Consider the following 20127-nt stretch of genomic DNA (forward strand, 5'->3'; position numbering starts at 1 on the left):
AGCCTATTTTTATAACATACACAAACACTTTCAGGATTAATTTTTTTAAACAGATCCAGGGTTAATTGTAGCCTCCTTTCCTGTGACTATCCCCTTTGCTTTGTCCCAAGCACAGCAGCCAGGATCCCTGTGCCCCGATCCCCACATTGATCTAAAGCAGTCGACAAATTACTGAGACCTTTGCAGACAGGCTCTATGTGTGCTTCAGGGAGTCACTGCTCACTCCCGCTCTGTGTGAACATTATTTTACTAGTGCAGTCTTTGCAGATGTAACTTCCTTGGGGTAAGCCTTAGCATGGCTGGGATCCTTGTAAGGCTGGTAGACAGAGCCATACAAGGAGAATGCCAAGTGAAGACTAGGATGTGGGGTCATGCATGGAAGCAGAAACACAGACCTCCATGAGAAGATGTTCATGTGAAGAGGCAAGGACCCAGACACACCCCAATGGGAAGACAGCCATTTGGAAAGGCAACAACACACACACAACCAATGGGAAGTAGGTCATGTGTAGATGCCAGTACAAACTAAAGACTGAAAATCTTCAAAGGTGTCTATCTTGCTGACACCATGACTCTGGACTTCTAGCCTCCCAACTGTGAGGACTGCTAGGACCCACACAACTGTTACAGTACCCTCAGAGTGTAAAATAAAACCTGTCCAAATTTGCTTTCTATGGAAGTAATAACCCATGACCCAAAGCAACTGGGACATTTAAGTTTATGGGTTACAGTGCATAGCGAAGCCAGGGCAGGAGCTCAAACAGGAACCTAGAGGCCAGAAGAGAAGCAGAGACCGTGGACAAGGATGCTCACTGGCTTGCTCCCTGGTTCTCTGCTCAGCCAGCCTTTTTCTATGGTGCAGGGAGGACAACATCCACAGTGGGCTGGGCCCTTCTGCATCAACTAGTAACTAAGAAAATACCCCACAGACAGTCTGACCTGCACAATCGAGGTTCCCTCTTCCCATGTAACTCTGGGTTTGTTAACTGATGGTTCCACTCCTGCAGACCAGTGTAATGTCCCACAATCACGGGACTCCTTCTCGGGCATTGAAGCCCAAGGCCAAAATGAGCAAGTGAGGAAGCCAAAATGAACCCAGGCTTCAGGAGTCCTGAACCACAGTTCTTCCTGTGCTGCTGCTTTTCAAGACCACATGACAGGGTACTCATAACTAGTGCATGCATCCTCTCTGAGGCAGCCCACTATACAGCAAGATGGAAAACTACCTAAACTGGAAGGCACCAGAGACACAGGAGTGTGGTGTCAAAGTGCTCGGCAAAGCGGTGATTGGTCAGTTGACCCTGTCCTCTGCAAGGCCAGACTGGCTGTGGTAGAAGCCAGGTTTCTAGTTGCCTCCCACACGTTCCCTGAACCTGCACCCAGACAAAGCGGGGCCACCGATACACAGAATAGTGCAGCTCATTCCTCACTCCCTCCAGGCATCCCCTAAGCCAACCTAAACAGCTCTGTTTTTTCCCTTCCATCCTTCTTACCAAGTATTACTCCCACCAATACAGGAAGAAAAAGATAAAATGTCTTTCTGACCCTTATTAGAAAGCAACACCTCTAAAGAGCATGTCTTTATTAGCAGACAGCTGTTAATAACAAGACATACAATTCACATTTACTCATTACACATTGCTTTACTGTATTTGAACGATCCCGCTCGATGCAGTCAAGGCATCTACAACATCGGTATTGAGTTGACTTTAACTTTACCCTAACGCACATAGACATGGTCATTTACCACCAACACACATATACACGGTATAGAACAGCCACAGACCCTTTTCAGATCCCAAGTCTGTAAACACATTTCCATACAGCAGCTAATTCACAGACTGATCTGTCTCTTCCAAATGTGAGGTTTTCACTCTGCATCCTGAAGCCTGTTTCCTTTGTTACCAATGGACAGGAGAGTTTTGAGAAAATAGTTTTCTTTGTAAATATTCCACCAATTCAAATCTTGATGTAAGCAGCTCCAGCTCATGATAGGGAACCTGTTGGGAAAAAGCAACCATTAAAACCTGCCACCATCCCAGGGAGCTCTGCTGTTCCTCTACCTTGTGTCTTACCGCATCCTCCAGCAGAGGGGCCACAGTCACACCTGACTCCTGCATCTGGAGCTCCCGGCACCTAGAGCAATGCTGGCAGAGGGCAGCTCAGGGGACAGGGGGAGAGGGCCAAGGAAACTCTTGAATAGTACTGAGGGGACAGGATGAGAGGGCCAAGGAAACCCATGAACAGTACTGAGGGGACAGGAGGAGAGGGCCAAGGAAACTCATGAATGTGCTCACTTGAGAAGGACAAGACGTGAACCTGAGCTGAGGGCCAATGAACCACTAGAGTTTACAAAGAGCCTGAGACAGGCCTGGCTATGGAAACAGCAAGGGCAGAGGGAGACAGCAGAGAAAAACGGAGGGCTTGAGAAGGGAAAAGTGGAGAGGATAGGGTAGGGGAAGAGAAGAGAGAAGGATGGGGAAAGAGGGAATAAAGAGGAATGGGGGTAAGCACCAGAGTATGGAGCATGAGCCAGAAAGCAGGCCATGTGTCTGAGGGGTCTGCTGTGTGCAGACTGGATAGTGAATGGTCCCAAATACTAAGACAGAAGTCTCTAGTTTAGGTAAAAGCAATAAAGATACAGTGGTTTCTGAACACACACTGCATGGCAACTTTCAGAAAATGAATTTGGGAATGAGCAGGATACCACGGAAAAGCACCAGAAAGCAAGCTAGAGAGGAGTTAAAATGTACTAAGACAGCGGGGACCTGCTTGTCCACATTTACTGCACCGGGGACATGCACATCATGTTTACTGCAACCCCCCGGCAGACCTTACTAAGTCCCTACTGAAAACACAAAGTTGCAAACACCAAGGGTAGATGAAGACCCTGGAACCACCTCCCTTGATTTACCCACTAAATCAGACAGAAACGGAAGCAGAAGCTATCCCAGGAACTTAGCGACTCTAGGCAGAGTTAAGCAGTGATACGGAAATAGGTGTGTACCACTTGGGAAAACACCAAGCTCTGAAAACTCTAACTACAAAATGCGAGTCAAGGCCGGGGTGGATCTCTGTGAGTTCGAGGCCAGCCTGGTCTACAGAGCGAGATCCAGAACGGGCATCAAAACTACACAGAGAAGCCCTGTCTCAAAAAAAAAAAAACAACAACAAAATTCGAGTCAAGTAATTTAAGCCTAAGACAGAAACCAGACAGATCATGGTGGTCTGCTGGAGTGTCAGCCCACTTACTGTTAGAGGAAGGTAAAGAGGAGGCTGGGCCTGTAACACCCACGAGCGGACACTGATGCAGAAGGCTCGGGAACGAATCCCACCCTTGCTTAGACCGCAGTGCGATCCATACCCAGCTCGGGCTTTTGCTTGTCCGTGGAACTGACAGGAGAGCGCGTAGGCTGGCAGCGCACAACTGTAACTGGGGCGTTCCGACAAGACTGTGACCAGACAACGGGGCAGCGTTCCTGAGTGGGCCATCCTGTCCACGCCCCTGCCCACGCTCATCTGGGGGCTCCCCATCTTCCCTGGGTTTCCATTCCCTCCACAGTGGTGCTGTGTGTCAGTGTACAGAACTGAAAACGCCAATTTGTCAGGGAGACTGCTTTATGAAGGAAAAAACAGAGGGCGGTGCCATACCTGAACAACCTGGTAGCCGAGCAAGCGCAGGTGCCTTTGCTTGATGGCCTCTCTCCCCAGCAGGTGCTTACTGTCAGAGCAGAACCGCTGCGGCCCGTCAATGCACAGCGCCACCCTGAGAGAGCAAGAGCAACCGTGACTCAGGAATCGCGTCAAGTACCTGTCTTTAGTTGTCAGGGATTATTTGAACTTGTCTGTTCCTCTGTGTCAATATTATTTTCTAATGAATCATGAATAGACTGTCCTTTAGTCTGGTGGCAAAACGTTTAACACTATTACTGTTTACCAAATGAAAGGGGTTTTCCAAACCTAAGCTCAGTTTTTTGTTCCTTTTATTAAAAATAAATTCTTTTCTCACAACACATCCTGATTACAGCTTCCCCTCCCTCCATTCCTCTCAGTTCCTTCCCAACCTCCCCTGTCCCCCCTCCAGTCCACCCCCTTCCTGTCTCTAATCAGAAAAGAACAGGCTTCTAAGAGGTAACAACCAAGTATAACAAAATAATATACAGTAAGATGGAGCAAAATATCATATCAAAGTTGGACACGGCAACCCAACAGAAGGAAAAGAGTCCCAATAGCAGGCAAAAGAGTCACAGACCACTTGTTCTCACAGTTGGGAGTCTCATAAGAATCCTAAACTAAGACCTGTACTCTACACAGAGGAGCCGGTGCAGACCCATGCAGGCCCTGTGCCTGCTGCTTCAGCCTGTGCTTGCTGCTTCAGTCTTGTGAAGTCCAGTATTTTAATTTCCAGAACCATTCTTCTCTATCTTAAGAAAAGCATCCATTTGCTAACTTAACTCTTCAGCTTCATTTACTTATTTATTTATTTTGGTTTTTCAAGACAGGGTTTCTCTGTGTAGCTTTGCGTCTTTCCTGGAACTCACTCTGTAGACCAGGCTGGCCTCGAACTCACAAAGATCTGCCTGTCTCTGCCTCCTGAGTGCTGGGATTAAAGACGTGTGCCACCATGGCCCGGCCATTAACTCTTAAACTTTAAACCCACAACTTTCTTTACCTTTTATGGACATCCTCATCCACTGTAAATGGTAATACAAATCCATCTTCATCTAATTTAATTTCAACATCTGGCAAAAGAAGAAAGGAAAAATTCCTCGTGTGATACCCTCAACAACATTATCTTCCTGCGTTCCTTGTGCTGGCTTCATTTCTTCCACATTGCCTTTATCAGAGGGCCGAGGCTGCAAAGTAATGGCCACAACCAATCGTGAGAACAGTAACTTCACTGGCCCCATAGACTAAGCAAGCCAGCTGTGAACTAAGAAGTCTCAATGACTCTGAAACAGAGTGGTATTTCAAGAGCTCTACAGCAAGCTGAGAACCACGTACATCCTCTTCTTCCTCATGTAACAAAGGCCTGAACCTTTCAATCCCGAGCAAAGAAAACCCTCTGGTGAAGCTGACACCAGGCAGCGGCAGCCCTCACCTGCACCTACAGGTCTGCTCTCCTCCCGTGCACGCAAAGCACCCCACCCCGTGACACATGGCTCACACGCATGTGCACATCCCCTTCCTCCTTTCCCAGACACTACCATCCATTCTGTAAAGAGCCCAGTAAAAGGGAGACATGAGATGTGTCCACGAACTACTGTCTTTTATGTGATTATTTTCTTTTTCTCAACAACCCAAAGGAACAGCTAGGGCAGAGGGCCAAGGACTCCTCCATAAGCGCTGTCCACCAGGACTGCAGCAGACGAGGATCCACACCACCGCCATCTATGTCGTCATCTAGAAGCATGTGTGTCTACCGACACCTGAAATGTGGCCAGAGTGACCGTGTGCTGAGGAACTCGTATTTAAACGGCTTCGTACACTACAGGTACTGCAGAGACACCAGCCGCTACGGACACCACCAAGCTCTGACTATCTTACTTCGTCCGTCAGTCCCTGTCACAGCTCACTGTTCCTTCTCTCAGTTTGCGGGTGAGGGAGCAAGCAGAAAAAGGTTAAGATCCTCTGCCCAGGGCACTCGGCTACTCTGGGGCTAATGTGTGAAACGGGAACTCACAGTCTTGCCTCTACACAACTCTGCTAACCCTCCCTCTCCTCGCCTTCAGGTGAGGGGAGCTTCCCTCCTGCATCTCACACCTCTGGCTACTAAGTCCCACCTACAGCTCAACAAGGACAGGATGCTCCGACCTAGACGAGACCCCTGAGCCACTTACCTATGGTGTAACAATAGGGGGTCAACACTTTCGACGCAAAATATAATCTTGATCCTAAAAGATCAATCAGTCCAATCACCACAGACTTGTAAAGATGGAGATCCACAGGGGTCTCCAGGGAGCAGCATGGAGTAAGGAACGACGTCACGTGATACTGAGGAAGGAGTTTGGGGCCCTAAATTCATACATGCAAACACAAGAAAGAAAAATCAAATGTAAGAGCAGAGAGAGAGTTGAAGCCTACTGAAAAATAAAAGACTGACACAAAATTACTTTATATACACGGTGTTTCTAGGACATGGGCACACCTTTTTCTAAAAATGACAATACACGAGAAGGCTGCTACAGCTCACATCTTTAAATAAATAAAACACAGAAGAATGCTCAGTTTAAAAGCTTCTTTGGAATGCTTGAAGCTGCTTCCAGGTCATAATCATTCTCTACTAGGGTATCTGTTTGTGTGTTGATTTCAACACAGGGTTTTTCAGTGTACCTCAGGCTGTCCTGGTCTCAAACTCAAGAGATCCACCTGCCTCTGCCTCCTGAGAGCTGGGAGAGGCGTGTACCACCACCACTTGGCTCTCGACTAAAGTTTTCAACAGTGGTGCCCCAGGGTGCTCCTCTTTTGCTATGATAAACACCACGACCAAAAGTGGCTTTGGGGAAGAAACGGGTCATCTGAGCTTACACTTCCTGTCCCCAGGACATTACTGAGTGAAGTCAGCCAGGAACTGAATCAGAAAGCACCGAGGAATGCTGCTTACCAGCTCACTCAGTGGCTCACGCTCAGCCAGCTTTAGTATACAGCCCAGGAGTACCTGCCTAGGGATGGAGCCACCCACAGTGGACCAGCCCCTCCCCATCAATCATCAAGGGAACCCCCATCGGTATGGCAATCATACTGAGGCAGTTCTTCAATTGAGGCTGCCTCTCCCAGGTGACTCCAGGCTGAGTCAACCTGATCAGCACTACCCATAGTGAGTAGGAAGTGTGGGAAAAGCCACGACCTTTCGATCTCTAAAGGAAAGGGAACGTGATAAAACCAACAGCGCCAGCGAACCGGCCATTCATCTGGAAAGCAAGTTAGCCTCTCTCTTATCGTCCACGGCAGAATACAAGTCCCAGTGGTAAAGATGGCCACAGTGGACACATGCATCCTGTTCACCCTGTTCAATGTGCTCGCCGCACACACACACGTGCACACAGGAGACTGTTGGTACATACCATGGGTGGCCAAGTATGTATGGATTCCAACACAAACAACTTAATTTTTAAAATTACAGCACACACACAATACCTAAATTATAAGTATGTTAGGATAGGAAATGTCATTTTAGAAGTCAGTCAACTGTGTGGCATAACAGAAATGAGGTATTCTTAAGAGGTAAGAAACTCAAAGTCACAAAGAAATATGTCTACAAAAAATTCAAAAATTTCTGCATAGCAAAATCATCAATAGTTTTAAAAAATAATAAAAATTAAAGACAAAAAGAAAACACATACGATATTCCTGTTAACTCATCTCACACTGAAAGACAACTTGTAGGAAACACAAATGGACAATAAACATCTGAAAACATACTCAACACCATCACTGCTCCTTAGAACAAAATTTAAACATGGCACGTGGCAGCTCTTCTCAGGAGAGAAATGAGAAGGATTCAAAGGACCAACAGCTCTGCTGAGACCACATCACAGTCGTGGTTGTCACCTTCATTCACTGTCCATAAAGAGGACATCTATCCCTGCTAGGGGGAAATGTCGGCCTTCATCCGAAAGGCACTCAGGAACCCCGCTTTTGAGTTCAGTGGTTTTAAAGCGTCTAGGAGGGTAAGCCATTGGAGAAGGTTATAATAGCGTTGTTACAGAGACAGCAGGAAAACTGGAATACTGTGAAAGTGGATGGTAAAGGCCACAAAAATCAAAAGCATGACTTAGGCTCTGTATCCAGGACTCGGGAATGGCTGCAGGATGCTGGACAGAAAAACAAACTGTGATTACTCCCCATGGGAGACCTCGATTGGGGTATGTGGGGATGCGGGGTGGCTTGGGAAAGAGCGCTGGGGTGGAAGAAGGGTGGAGGGGGGATCTGTGGATAGTATGTGGAGTGAGTAGAAAATTTCTTAAGAAAGAAAAATGAAAGAAAAAAAAGAAAGACAAACTGTGCTTCCTTTGGTCCGCTGTTGGGGACCGACTCCGGACAGCTGTGTCCCGAACTTTGTGTGACCTTCCCTGCTTCATCAAGCCTTGACAGGAGGTTCCTGGCCTAACTGCAGGATATACGATTAGATAAACTTTCTGGAGCCTGTTAGTTGGCTGCAGGGGCCTGGGACCAAAGCGACCTCACCCTCCCTTAAGAATTTTCCATTCTTATCTCCCTGCTCCTCCTGCTCCCCCTCCCTGCCTGAAGCCCTGTTTATAAGCCTCAACACCCAGTCAATAAATGGAGACCTCGACGCAACTCAGACTGACTCTGTCTTCCTTTACGCGCCTGGTCTCCTTTCTCTCTCGCCCCCATTGATCTTTCAGGAGGTGCCTCCTCGGGTCTCATCAAATAACCTGGCCCGCGGGACCGGGCAAGTGGCGCCCGAACGTGGGGCTCGAGGAACGGTGACCTGCCGGACGACGGACAACGGAAGGGGCCCCGGAGAGGATCAGGGTAGAGACGCCCGGACCGCATCACTCGTGCAACGCGGGAGAGTCTTGAGGTAAGTATGTCGTCCCATTGATCATGGGCAAAAATTTATCTAAAGAGGCTGTTTTTCTAAAGGAGATGAAAAGGTAATCTTAGGGAGAGAGGAATAAGAGTTAAGAAAAAGGATTTGATAAAATTGTTCCAATATGCGGAGGAGAAATGTCCCTGGTTAGTGATTAATGGACCAGGAATTCACCCTCTGACTTGGAACAAGGTTGGAAAAGATATTAACAAATTAATCAGAGACGGGGAAAATGTCCCCGACGCCTTTTTTAGTTTTTATGGACTTTTGTTTTGTACCGGTCGATCGATTTGTACTTTGCAGGCTCTCACTGGGGCAGACGTGTCCGGACAGTGAACCTGGCGGCGAAGGGAGACGTCCCAGAGCCCTAAGGCCACCTCAGAGGTGACCATTTGGTTTAGGAGCATCTTTGGGTATCTTCCCCCACGGTGGGAGGAAGTGCCACTTTGTATTTTGTCCCGGGAAATTGTCAGAGCCATTTTGTGGGTTTTTTTTGTATGTTTTGTTGTGATCATTGTTACTTTACTCTCTTCTTCCCTTACAAGAAAAAAAGGTACACGTCTGACAGGGATGTGGAAGCCCCCTGATGTCTGTATGATCAAAACAGAGATCCTTGAGTCTGGATTGTTTTTGATGTGATTGAGCCTGGAGGGTTACCCCCCCCCCCTCCCAGAGCACATCAGGCTGTCATTGTTCTTGGAGCTTTGTTGGTTGTTTTGTTGGGGCAAAGTTTTTTCGTGTGCCCTTGGTCTTGTGTGTAATGTGTTAATTGTTCTCATTGTTGACTTGACTGTGACGGACGCTATGGGACAGTTCCCTTCTTCTCTACTAGACCTTTGCCTAGCCCACTGGAAGGATGTATGAGCCACAATAGAGGGAACTGGGTCCCCCACCCCCACTCCCGGATTGAACTGAGATAAACAGGTAGCTCCTGCCAAATGGGGCTTGCATACTGCAGGAGGGGCTTGCTGGCTGTGAATGAGGCCATCATCTCAGTGCTGATGTTCCGGTTCTTGGATTGTCTGTGTAAATGTTATTTGTTTCTGTCTACTAACCTCCCTTATTTTCCTAGAGGAAGAGGAGGAAAGAGAGGCATAACAAAGGCCACCTCAGTCCCTCCCTAGCTCTCTTGCTATCAGGACTACAGCTAGCCGGCTGCTCTCAGGAGGGTGGGGGTGTGTGCTCTCCATACAGGCGGGCAAAGACAGGAGCTCTGGACAGGGCAATGGGGACTGCCTGCAATTGACAAAAACTGTGTGAACACTAAAGAGAGAATCTGACCCTCCCTTCCTTTACTGTGATAACTTCAAGGTCTCTTCTGCTGGCCAGCAGCTTCTCTTGTTAACCCTTCTCTGTCCTGGTATTGCTGGAAAAGAAATGTTAAATTACCAGTTCAAGATACTGGGAAAATTATGCTTTTGTTTCCACAGGAAATATAAAAATTTACATGGTGTGAAACCTCAATAACCCCCCTTCCTCTATCCCCTACAGACAAAGAGGAGCCTAAACCAGGATTCCTAACTGTAGATAAGAAGTTAGACCCCTTTTTCCCAGGTGGCTTTATCAGCTACAGAAACTTAGAAAAACACAGAGTCAGAATATATGACCATCTGGCAGAGGCTAAGTGGTCATAAAACATCCCAAACTTCTCGAACCCCAGAGACAGCTCCTAAAACTCCTAGACATGGTTGTTTAACAAACAAGAAATAAAGATAACATGAAAAATTACTGATGTGAACCAGAAAGAAGGGAAGCTGTGAGAGATGAATTATGTGGTCTGTGCCTTTAAGAACTAGCCTCACAAAGAAAGGGCTCGCTCCTTCCAATCTCCCTGCTGTGCGTGAGAGATTTGGAACGAGCCCCCTGCCGCGGCTTGTAAACTTTGACTTCATCTGAATAAACCTTGCTTTTTGCATTCTGTACCTAAGTCTCCCCTTCTTTGGGGGCGAACTGGGCATAGCAATGGGTTTTGGTCATTTGAGTTCAGTGGGTTACAAATACTTGCCATCATTTAAGAGAATTGGTTTCAAATTATTGTTGGTTAAGATAAAATATAATATTTTTATAAAATACGAAGGTTTGAGATATGAGGATAAAAGTTTAAATAAATGATTTTTTTGGTTTGAGAAAGCAGTTTAAGATATAAAAATTTAAAGGCTTAAGCGTGTCATGAGGATTTAAATATATGATATTTTGGGTCTAAATAAATAGTTTGAGATATAAAAATATAGAACTTTAAAGTTTAACTTTAAAGTTTAAACAAATTATAAGATTTAAATAAAGTTTATATAGGATATAAGATATGTAAGTTTGTAAAAATTCTCTTGTTAGATCTGTGTTAAGAAATCTTTAGGTGTTTGCTAAGTTAAATATATGCTAATGGTAGCCCTGTATAAGTTTGTAAAATAGATTTATAGAGTTCCTTTAAGAATATAAGCTTGCAAGAAGAATCTAAGGTAGTCCTAAGACATGTAGTAATAAGCTTGTAAGAAGTAAAGATGCTAGTTGTAAATGTAAGTTTAAACAAGAAATAAGATGGAATGAACATAAAAAATATGATAAGTATATAAAAAGTAATAAGAAATATATTTGCTAAAGTAGTTCTATATTTTCCTTAAGGAATATAAATAAGTAGATGTTAATATGTTATATATGAGTTTGTAAAATGTTGAATGTGAGTCTAAATGCTTTGCAAGGCAAAAAAAATGTTATATGTGAGTTTGTAAAATGTAAATGTTAAATGTGAATCTATTCTTAATATATATGGTTGAAAGAACCTGAGACACAGAAGGAAGTGTCCTAGTAGACTGCAAAGTAGTCAGTCTGAGTAGTTTTCAAAAGTTCCAGAAGCCGCTAAGAAGCTAAGAATGGCGGACGCCAGAACCAGCACAAGGCATCCGCAGCTGAGATCCGTGGAAAATCGACACAACACAGAAAAACCTGAGCTAACATCAAAAATGGTGCGGTTTAGAATACTACTGTACCTAAAAAATGGTGCGGTTTAGAATACTACTGTACCTAAAAAGGTCTCTGGCTTAAGAATAAGTTCAGAGACGCTTGTTTAACAAAAATTGTTAACTGCAAAAAGTTTTGGTTAAAAAAAAATCTCTTCATATTTTGAAGTGAAAGCCTAATACCAGAATTTATTTCTTGTTTGAACTTTTTGAACTTAAAATGAGATAAAACTACAGAAAGATTTTGGTTCTGGATTTCTTCATATTTGGAAGGCTAGTACCAGAATTTATCATTTGAATTTAGGACTTAATGAACTGGACAATAGATTTCATTGCAATGGGACAATTTTGAGTTTACTTACAGTAATGACCCAGAAACTGTTTTCTGGGACTGGTTTTGTTACAAATGGAACTGTTTAAATGGAAAAGTTTGGGTTCCTCTAACTAGGTTTGAGATTTTGTTTAAAAAATTATAAAGAAAAGGAGGAGTTATGAGATTGAATTATGTTTGCAGAAACCTATTGATATTAATGTACCCTGGTTTTGTGGAGTTAAGGAAATATTTATGTTTGATGTGAATACATTGAAGTTTTTCCTAAGTTCTGTTAGCAAGAAAATTCAAATGATTGAGTTAAAGTTGTAAGACGGAGAAAATTGTTAACTATATTTAGCACCATATATGCTAATTCAAATGGTTCTGTTAAGAGTTTGCTTTGAGTTGTAAGATTGAGAGAATTGTGACTATGTATAGCAATATTTATGTTAACCTGTTAATGGTAATGATGAAGCTAAGGGATTCTTTAAGTTTGTAGTCACCTTAAGAGTTTTTGGTTTAGAAAGGGCTTGAGGCAGCTAAGACTGCTGTAGTCACCTTGGACCTAATTCAAAAGAAAAATGCCATCTTTATCATCATCTACTCCCATACTGGGAGGTGTAACAGCTATGGAGATTGCTGTAAGCCATTAATAGTTTTTTTTTTATATATTAAGAAAGGGGGACCTGTGGGAGCCCGTTGTCGGGTTCCTCGTGGCTTTATCCAGCAGGTCCGCATAGAGGATGATTAGACCACGGGCCTAAGTGCAGGTGTCTGGGATGGTCTGCACTTGGCTGTGCTGGGGGAGGAGGTCTTTTGCTCCACCCCTTGACTTCTCTATAAAAACCCTGGGGCAGAGACAATCGGGGCCCGTTGGAATAGGTTCCAGGCCCTCTCGAGGCTATCCTTTGTTTTCTATCTGTTTATCTCCGCGAGATTCTCCACAATAAATCCTTCTATCTAATATTTCCTGCTGCTCGCACTCAAGAAAACTCTGAGGAACTGTGGGGGTGGTTGGGTAAACGCCCCACAGTTATTAGAATACGTAAAAGCAAGATATAAAGGTCTGAGGATAAAAAAGGCTTAAATAATGATTTAAAAAAAAATGGCTTGAGATATATAAAAAAAAAAATGAAACATGTTTCAGATTTCTTTGTCTTGCTATTCTGCTGTTACATTAAGACTCCAAAGGGTCATAGTTGTAAAAATGTCTGTCTACTCTACAGGTATGAATGAAAAATGTGGCCACATGTATGTTTGGTTTTGAATGTCTGAGTTTGCATGTCCTTTGTGTTAAGGAATACAAGTTAATACTAGTCATCTGGCTATTCAGATACTAGTTTAAAGCATAAACTGTTCTATTTAAATAAAAAAAAAACTAAGAGGTATATTTGACTAATATATCTATAGGAGAACAAATTGGCCTGGTTATTGTTACCAAACTTAGAGATATTTTCAAGATTAGGCCTAGATTTGTTTGTCTCAGATACATTTAATAGATAATGGTCCTCAAACCTGTCAAAGATCTGATAAATATGGCATTTACATTATTTGATAAAAAGCTTACTATAGCAAACAGAGATTCTGAGCTCCCCAGCTCCTAGAAATGACTCCCAAGGTCTCCAAAGAAGATATGGAACAATGACAAGAAGATGCCACCTGAATTGCAGATGACACCGACCACTGGGCAAGACGCTCTGACTCAACACCTGCTGCCAGGGATGTGGCATAGAAGAATGGACAAATGAGACACTGACAAGATAAGGTCAGTCTTTCTCCTCCACAGGGAGAATTTCACATTATGGGCCCAGCAGCCAAGACTGATGCTGTCCTGACACCTGTCCTGCCAACACTATGAAGACTATAGGAGCCTGGGATGATAGCAGTCTGGGTAATGGATAGTCTCTGTTGTTTTTAAATAGATTTAAAAGTCTGTACTCAGGTAAAGTTTATCCTTCTCAGATCTTTGATAACATTGATGACTGGGCTAGCTATACCTTTGTCAGCTTAGTAATTGTTTGATCAATGGATTAATTAATTAAAGAGAATAAAAAAAAATAAAGCTAATAAGGAGGAGAATAAAAGCTGGGAAATGGAAGGCTGAGAGACACTGCCAGCCGCCACGATGACAAACAGCATGTAAAGATGCCGGTAAGCCACGAGCCACATGGCAAGGTATAGATTTATAAAAATGGATTAATTTAAGCTATAAGAACAGTTAGCAAGAAGCCTGCCACGGCCATACAGTTTGCAAGCAATATAAGTCTCTATGTTTACTTGGTCGGGTCTGAGCGGCTGTGGGACTGGCAGATGAGAGAGATTGGTTCTGACTGTGGGCAAGGCAGGAAAACTCTAGCTACAAGTCTCTTTAAAAAGATAAACAGATTCTAAATATAGACTTACAGATGCTTTTCATTGGGCCAAAGAAATTTCAGTTCAATATGGATTTCAGGGCAAATTGATAATACTACAATTACTAAGACTATGGGTCTAAAAGTTCCAAATAAGTTTGTAAGTTTTAACTCCTGTTCCTAGTTTATATCTATCTCAACAGGTTTCCACTTGGCTGACAGATACATCCAAGCATCATTTGCTGGTGACAACCTACTGCAAATGACTATGAGCCTTGAACTTGTTGAAAGCTGATATGGACCAATTCAGCCGATACGCATACCATCTCTTCAGCTGGTCAATAAAACGTTCCCTCTTGTCTTTGACTAACATTCTGGCTTTCCAGGACCTTGATAACAACGTCCCAATGTCAGCAGGAAGTAATTATAGAAGAGAAAACATCGTCCCTGTTTCCCTCCCACCCTGGAATGTTGGATCAAAAGGGAATTTCTTGTCATAGGGAACCTGAGATAAAGTTCCAAGTTCCTTGAGGATAAGGAACTCTGTCAGCCATCATAAGACTTTTGGCCCTGTGCTTCTGCTAATTACTGTTGGCTCTTATATCACTGATGTCTTAACTAAACGATGATTCATGTCTGGGTACCACTAAACTGAGGATGCTAGAATTCCAGTATCCACCTCTGAACCCATGACACACTTGCAGATGGCAAAAACTAAATAAGGGGAAGCTCGCTTTGCCATTGATAATGGGAAAACTCTTATGTTCTGGTCCAATTAGTCTCCGATATGGAATTCTTTGAGCAGAGAGGCAGATACACTCGAGAACCTGTGTCTATGACTATTGCCCTCTTGTTAGGTATTGGGGGCATCACTGCAGGAATTGGTACAGGAACTACTGCCCTCGTGCAGAGCAACCACCTTATGCAGTTACAAATGGCTATGACTACTGACCTAGAGGCCACAGAAAGATCCATTTCTGCTCTGAAGAAATCTTTAACCTCACTCTCTGAGGTTGTGTTACAAAACATAAGAGGTCTGGATTTACTATTTTTAAAGGAGGGGGGATTAAGTGCAGCCTTGAAGGGAGAATGCTGCTTTTATGCCGACCATAATGGTATTGTCAGGGAATCGATGGAAAAATTAAGGGAAAGGCTGGCTCTAAGAAAAAGGGAGTTTAAAAATCAGCATGGGTGGTTTGACCTTTGGTCCCTGGGCCTTTCAGTGGTTGACTCAGTTTATCAAAAATCAGATTGATTCGGCCTTACCATGACACGTCTCGATTCATTATCACAGAATAGATTCCGAGGAGGCCAGCCAGGAGCCCCATCAAGGACTCAGACTCAGTGTCCTAAGGCCCTAATGTCCCCACGGTCCTGCTAGAGGGTACTCAATGACGGGAATAGTACAGGGCCCACACCAGAGACAACAGCATGCAGAGGTCGCCTGAGACCGGCTCAACACGGCATGCTGCCGAGCGTGGGAAGCCCCCTGTGTAGCCTAAGACAGGGACTCTCTCGGACCACCCCGATCACATGGACTTGGTCCATTTTTGAGAAAAGAGGGGGAACTGTTGGGGACCGACTCCGGACAGCTGTGTCCCGAACTTTGTGTGACCTTCCCTGCTTCATCAAGCCTTGACAGGAGGTTCCTGGCCTAACTGCAGGATATACGATTAGATAAACTTTCTGGAGCCTGTTAGTTGGCTGCAGGGGCCTGGGACCAAAGCGACCTCACCCTCCCTTAAGAATTTTCCATTCTTATCTCCCTGCTCCTCCTGCTCCCCCCCCCCTGCCTGAAGCCCTGTTTATAAGCCTCAACACCCAGTCAATAAATGGAGACCTCGACGCAACTCAGACTGACTCTGTCTTCCTTTACGCGCCTGGTCTCCTTTCTCTCTCGCCCCCATTGATCTTTCAGGAGGTGCCTCCTCGGGTCTCATCAAATAACCTGGCCCGCGGGACCGGGCAGTCCGCCCCATCGCTTCAAATGGAAAAAAGCAGACGGGGCACACACTTGTTTACCTAAATCTGGGCGGAGAAACTGCAGCTCACGCCACTCTTTCAAGGGCGGGAGAGGTGGAGGGAACTTCCATCCCACAGACATTAGAGCAACCCAAGCAACTTCAAAGACTAGAGTCATGATTTCTAGTCATAAACGTTATTCTCGGAATCAGTCGCTCTTAGCTGTGCGGAGTGTAGAGGGGCAGATGTGACAGCCAGGCCTGGGGACGCCAGTTCTGGTTCTACACATGGTGTGTTTGTTATGAGGACGGTGCTGTGTGGGTATGGCTCAAGAAGACTCTCAGGAATGATCCTGTGTCTGTTCAGTCCAAAGACTGACACTCCATACAACAGCTACCTGGAGGGTGAGAGCCTGCCAGGGAGTCTGGAGTAGTGAACCTCTCATGTTTGATGAGATCTATGGAACTATGTGGCAGGAATACGGAAAGGGGACATTTTCCAAAGACAAGGCCATACACGGGACCATTCCAGCTCAAGTCAAAGTTCTGCTGTTTGAGACCAAAATCAAAGGAAATTAAAGATTCGGAGAGGGCAAAAGATAAGCATCCCTGGGGGACATAAAGCCATACCACCCATGTCTGTATTCTCACCTTATAGAATGCACACTCTAGGACCGAGGTCATGAAAAGCTGGGTCAGCTGAGCCAGGCTCACTCTGTCCAAATATGACTCTTTACCTGAAAAAATAAACTGAGTTTGAATTCTGGAATGCAAAATGAGGGCTTATGATCATAAAACAATTCATTCGCTCCTAAGGAACGCACTTTTAAATGACACTAGAATTATGAGTCAATGTACACAGTACCCAAGTACATCCCAAGTTACAATAGTTAATTTTTTAACCACCTCACCTTGCAGCCGTTGAAGGAAAAAGGGGCTGAATATTTTTGACATAAAATTGACTGGATGGCACTCAATCAGCGAACATGAGTGAAGAAGCCTCAATAGCATTTTTGGTGGAAAATGGTGGAAATGAGCAAACAGCACACTTTCTAGCTTCCTAAATAGAACAGGGGCATTCGGTGGCAAATAATTTAGTTTCCCAAATAGTTCGATTAATTCGGAAATCTGACTAAGTGAAAATTTTTCTGACTGGAAGACAAAAGTCTCTGCAACTGCGTCGAGGATGGGCTTGGAAAGAATCCGCTTTCTACTGCAGTACTCCATCACGGTGCTGGTGACCTCAGGGTCCAAGGAGAGGCACAGGGCAGCTACGTGCTGCTCTAACGCCTCCGTGAAAAACCTGTCGCTGTGTCCGAAATACACGAATGCCTCCAAGACCTTCCTGAGCTCTTCATTGGTAAAACGAGGAATGTATCTCACGGCACACTTGCCCAATTTGATAACCAGCGGCAGCGCGTGAGTCTGGTCAAGAGCCACCAAGGCAGTGAGCACGTGGCTGATGGATTTAGGACTCAGGTAGGAAACCACTGAAAGGGCAAAGCTGTTTACAGAGTTTAAAAATGTCTGGTGTTTGTCCACCTTTTCAGGGCACTCCTGCAGAATTCTATAAATGGCCACAATATCCTCTGGGGCAAATGTTTCCAAATTTTCACTTTGCAGTTGACAGATAACCAGTTCCAGTGTCTCACAGCCTGAACCTTGAAATCTAACCAGAGTCTCCCCAAGAAGACAAAGATGGTGGGCTTCCAGGCCGCCTCTCCGGAGCCGGCTCTGGCATTCTGCCATGAGGCTCAGCATCAGGCTACTTTGAGGATCCACAGGCACCATAACCAGAGACTGCAAAGCCGTCACCAAGCCAGCATTGGTCAGACGTGAGGGGTCCCGCTCACACTGAAGGCAGAGAGCTCGGAAGATGCTGTTTTCTAGTACTCCTTGTGGCAGCCTTGGGTCACCATCTCTTTTCCCCACCTCACAAATCCTGTGTAAGGCTGCTGACGCCAAAGAGACAGGCAGAGTGTCCAGTGTACTTAGGAAACTCAGCACTTCTTCCGGGGAGATGAAGCTGTTTAGTCTCCTCCTGTAAAGCGTCTCTTCATCCTCGTTTTCAAGACCTTGTTCCGGCTGGTTCCGTTCCTGTACTTGAGAGAACCAGGGCTCAGCAGCTGGATGAAGGTCATTTCCATTTTCTGAGTGGAAGTTTTTACAGTAGGAATGATGGAATCTGACCCTCAACAGTTGAGGTTGTAGGGAACAGAACCAAACACGGAGACGATCTTTGACTATTCTTTGGACGTGATTGGCAGGGTGAATTTTCAAAGCAGCCACAGCTCCAGGTATCCAAAAGTCAGACATATGACAAAAGTTTCTCCGCAGGGTGATCAACGCCATGCCATCAGATTCACAGCACTTGACTTAGCATAAAAACAAAATAAAAAAAAAAGGTCAATTATATATTGAGAAAGAGGATTTAACATCAACATTACAAAACTAGGAATGAGTATCCCATGACAACGCTAAAACACAATGCTAAATATATATATATATATATTAAAAAACAGAAAAGCAAGGTTTCTACGAGCCAGGAAATAGAGACGACTTGGGAAGCCCCCACCCCTTCTCCTGGTCCTGACCTCCATATCTAATTGGCTGACACCCAACAATTTCTCCATAACTAGCCAGGCTTCCTGCAAAAGACCTGCACACCTCTTTCTGGCAGTGCCACAAAGATTTTTTTTAAAAATGAACTATGCCTTAAATCCTCGTGTCGTATGTGTACTAAGGATCTCTCTGATTAATATTTTACATCTAGTAGCATGCTCTTCTCCAGGCCACGCAATGTACCTACACAAAGGTTTCCTCTTCAAGGACCAAGTTCTATGAATAAAAGGGAGTATACCAACACACGCCTTCTTCCTTAATATGTAAAGTTGGTTGCTGATTAAATAGTCCCCAAACCCCCACAATCACATACATTGTTCCTTGCTGGGGCTTTCAGGCCCAAGTGTCTCCTAACAGTCTTCAAGAGATCCTGTCTTTCTGTTTCATCAATGAACTCATTGACTTTGCTTCATTCTGGCTCATCCCGAAATTCTTTTCTGTGGCCCGTGGACACTTTAATGGAGCCCCTCTGGAGCTCTTGAGGATCATCAGAGGCACTGTTGCATCCTAGGGTTGACTTCCTGTGGCCTCACTATCCTAATCATAACCACGGTCGCTGCCCAGGCCCTGCTGTAAGTCCTATCTATGGACTGGCTTACAGTAATTCAGTTCGTTTGAGCGACGCTTTCCCAGTCATGAAACTGCAACCTAGGGAACCTGCCGTGCCCAGCTATGCCGCGAGCCAAAGAAAGAGGAGGAATTCAAATTCTACCTCTAAATCTCGAGGCTCGCGTGTTGGCGGAGGGAAAAGTCCATATATATCTATAGATATAGATATAGATATATTTTAAGAGAGGGGAGAAGCCGGCGGCAAAATTCAAACTCGGGGTACCAGCGGGGCAAAGCGTGGTGGTAACAGGCGCTGAGAAGCCAGGGAGGCAGGCGGCGGCTGGGGCTGCGGCTCCGCACAGGTTCAAACAATCCCCGGAAAGCAAACGGAGCAGAGGCAACGGCAGAGGCAGGAGCCGCGCGGCCAGACCGGAGCCCACGGCGCACGCGGGAGCGCGAGTATGCGGGGAGACTGCTGGCGGCCACCGTGACCGGAGAGCCGGGGAACCTCGCCCCACGGAACTTACCGAGCGGCGGGTCCGAGCCGCGCCCGGACGGACGCGGAGCTCCCGAGCCCGGCGAACGTCCGCACACTTACCAGCGCCCCTTACCTGGAGGACATCCCGGCGCACGCGCGCGGCACTAAGGCTCCGCCCACATCCGGCGCTCAGCGATTGGCCCAGGTCCGCCGGCCGTTTCTATTGGCGGTGCGTGAGGAGCATGCGCGGTAGGAGTCGCGTGCGCGCGTGCGCGGTGTTCCCAGGCGGTGCCCGGCTGGGGGAAAGCCGTGTCGCGCGCAGGAGGTGGCGGCTCCGGGGTA

General features: G+C 45.5%; 1 protein-coding gene across 2 annotated transcripts; it reads right to left on the reverse strand.

Annotated features, from left to right (window-relative positions):
- Positions 1–1623: 1623 nt before the first annotated feature.
- Positions 1624–19931, reverse strand: Fastkd3 (FAST kinase domains 3). 2 transcript variants are annotated; one of them, XM_059276241.1, is made up of 7 exons: positions 19835–19931; positions 17048–18511; positions 16788–16873; positions 5841–6015; positions 4673–4742; positions 3652–3766; positions 1624–2000 (listed from the first exon to the last, which is right to left on the reverse strand). In XM_059276241.1, the coding sequence occupies exons 2-7, from the start codon at positions 18486–18488 to the stop codon at positions 1902–1904; spliced, it is 1986 nt and encodes a 661-aa protein (XP_059132224.1). In that variant the 5' UTR covers positions 18489–18511; positions 19835–19931; the 3' UTR covers positions 1624–1901. The 2 variants fall into 2 exon arrangements, 1 of the variants encoding a protein (XP_059132224.1); XR_009382018.1 differs by lacking the exon at positions 1624–2000 and having other exon boundaries at positions 3715–3766; positions 4673–4856.
- Between the last annotated feature and the right edge of the window lie 196 nt (positions 19932–20127).

The sequence above is a fragment of the Peromyscus eremicus genome, chromosome 11 (genome assembly GCF_949786415.1).
Source record: "Peromyscus eremicus chromosome 11, PerEre_H2_v1, whole genome shotgun sequence".
Taxonomy (NCBI): domain Eukaryota; kingdom Metazoa; phylum Chordata; class Mammalia; order Rodentia; family Cricetidae; genus Peromyscus; species Peromyscus eremicus.

What these genes read in the sequence shown, in the direction of transcription:
- Fastkd3 (XM_059276241.1), bottom strand. Translation starts at nt 18,488, where the DNA reads ATGGCGTTGATCACCCTGCGGAGAAACTTTTGTCATATGTCTGACTTT. An exon ending in TTTCCTTCAACGGCTGCAAG is followed by an intron (nt 16,874 to 17,047) that starts GTGAGGTGGTTA and finishes TTATTTTTTCAG; the next exon opens with GTAAAGAGTCATATTTGGAC. An exon ending in GATGAGGATGTCCATAAAAG is followed by an intron (nt 3,767 to 4,672) that starts GTAAAGAAAGTT and finishes TTGCTCTCTCAG; the next exon opens with GGTGGCGCTGTGCATTGACG.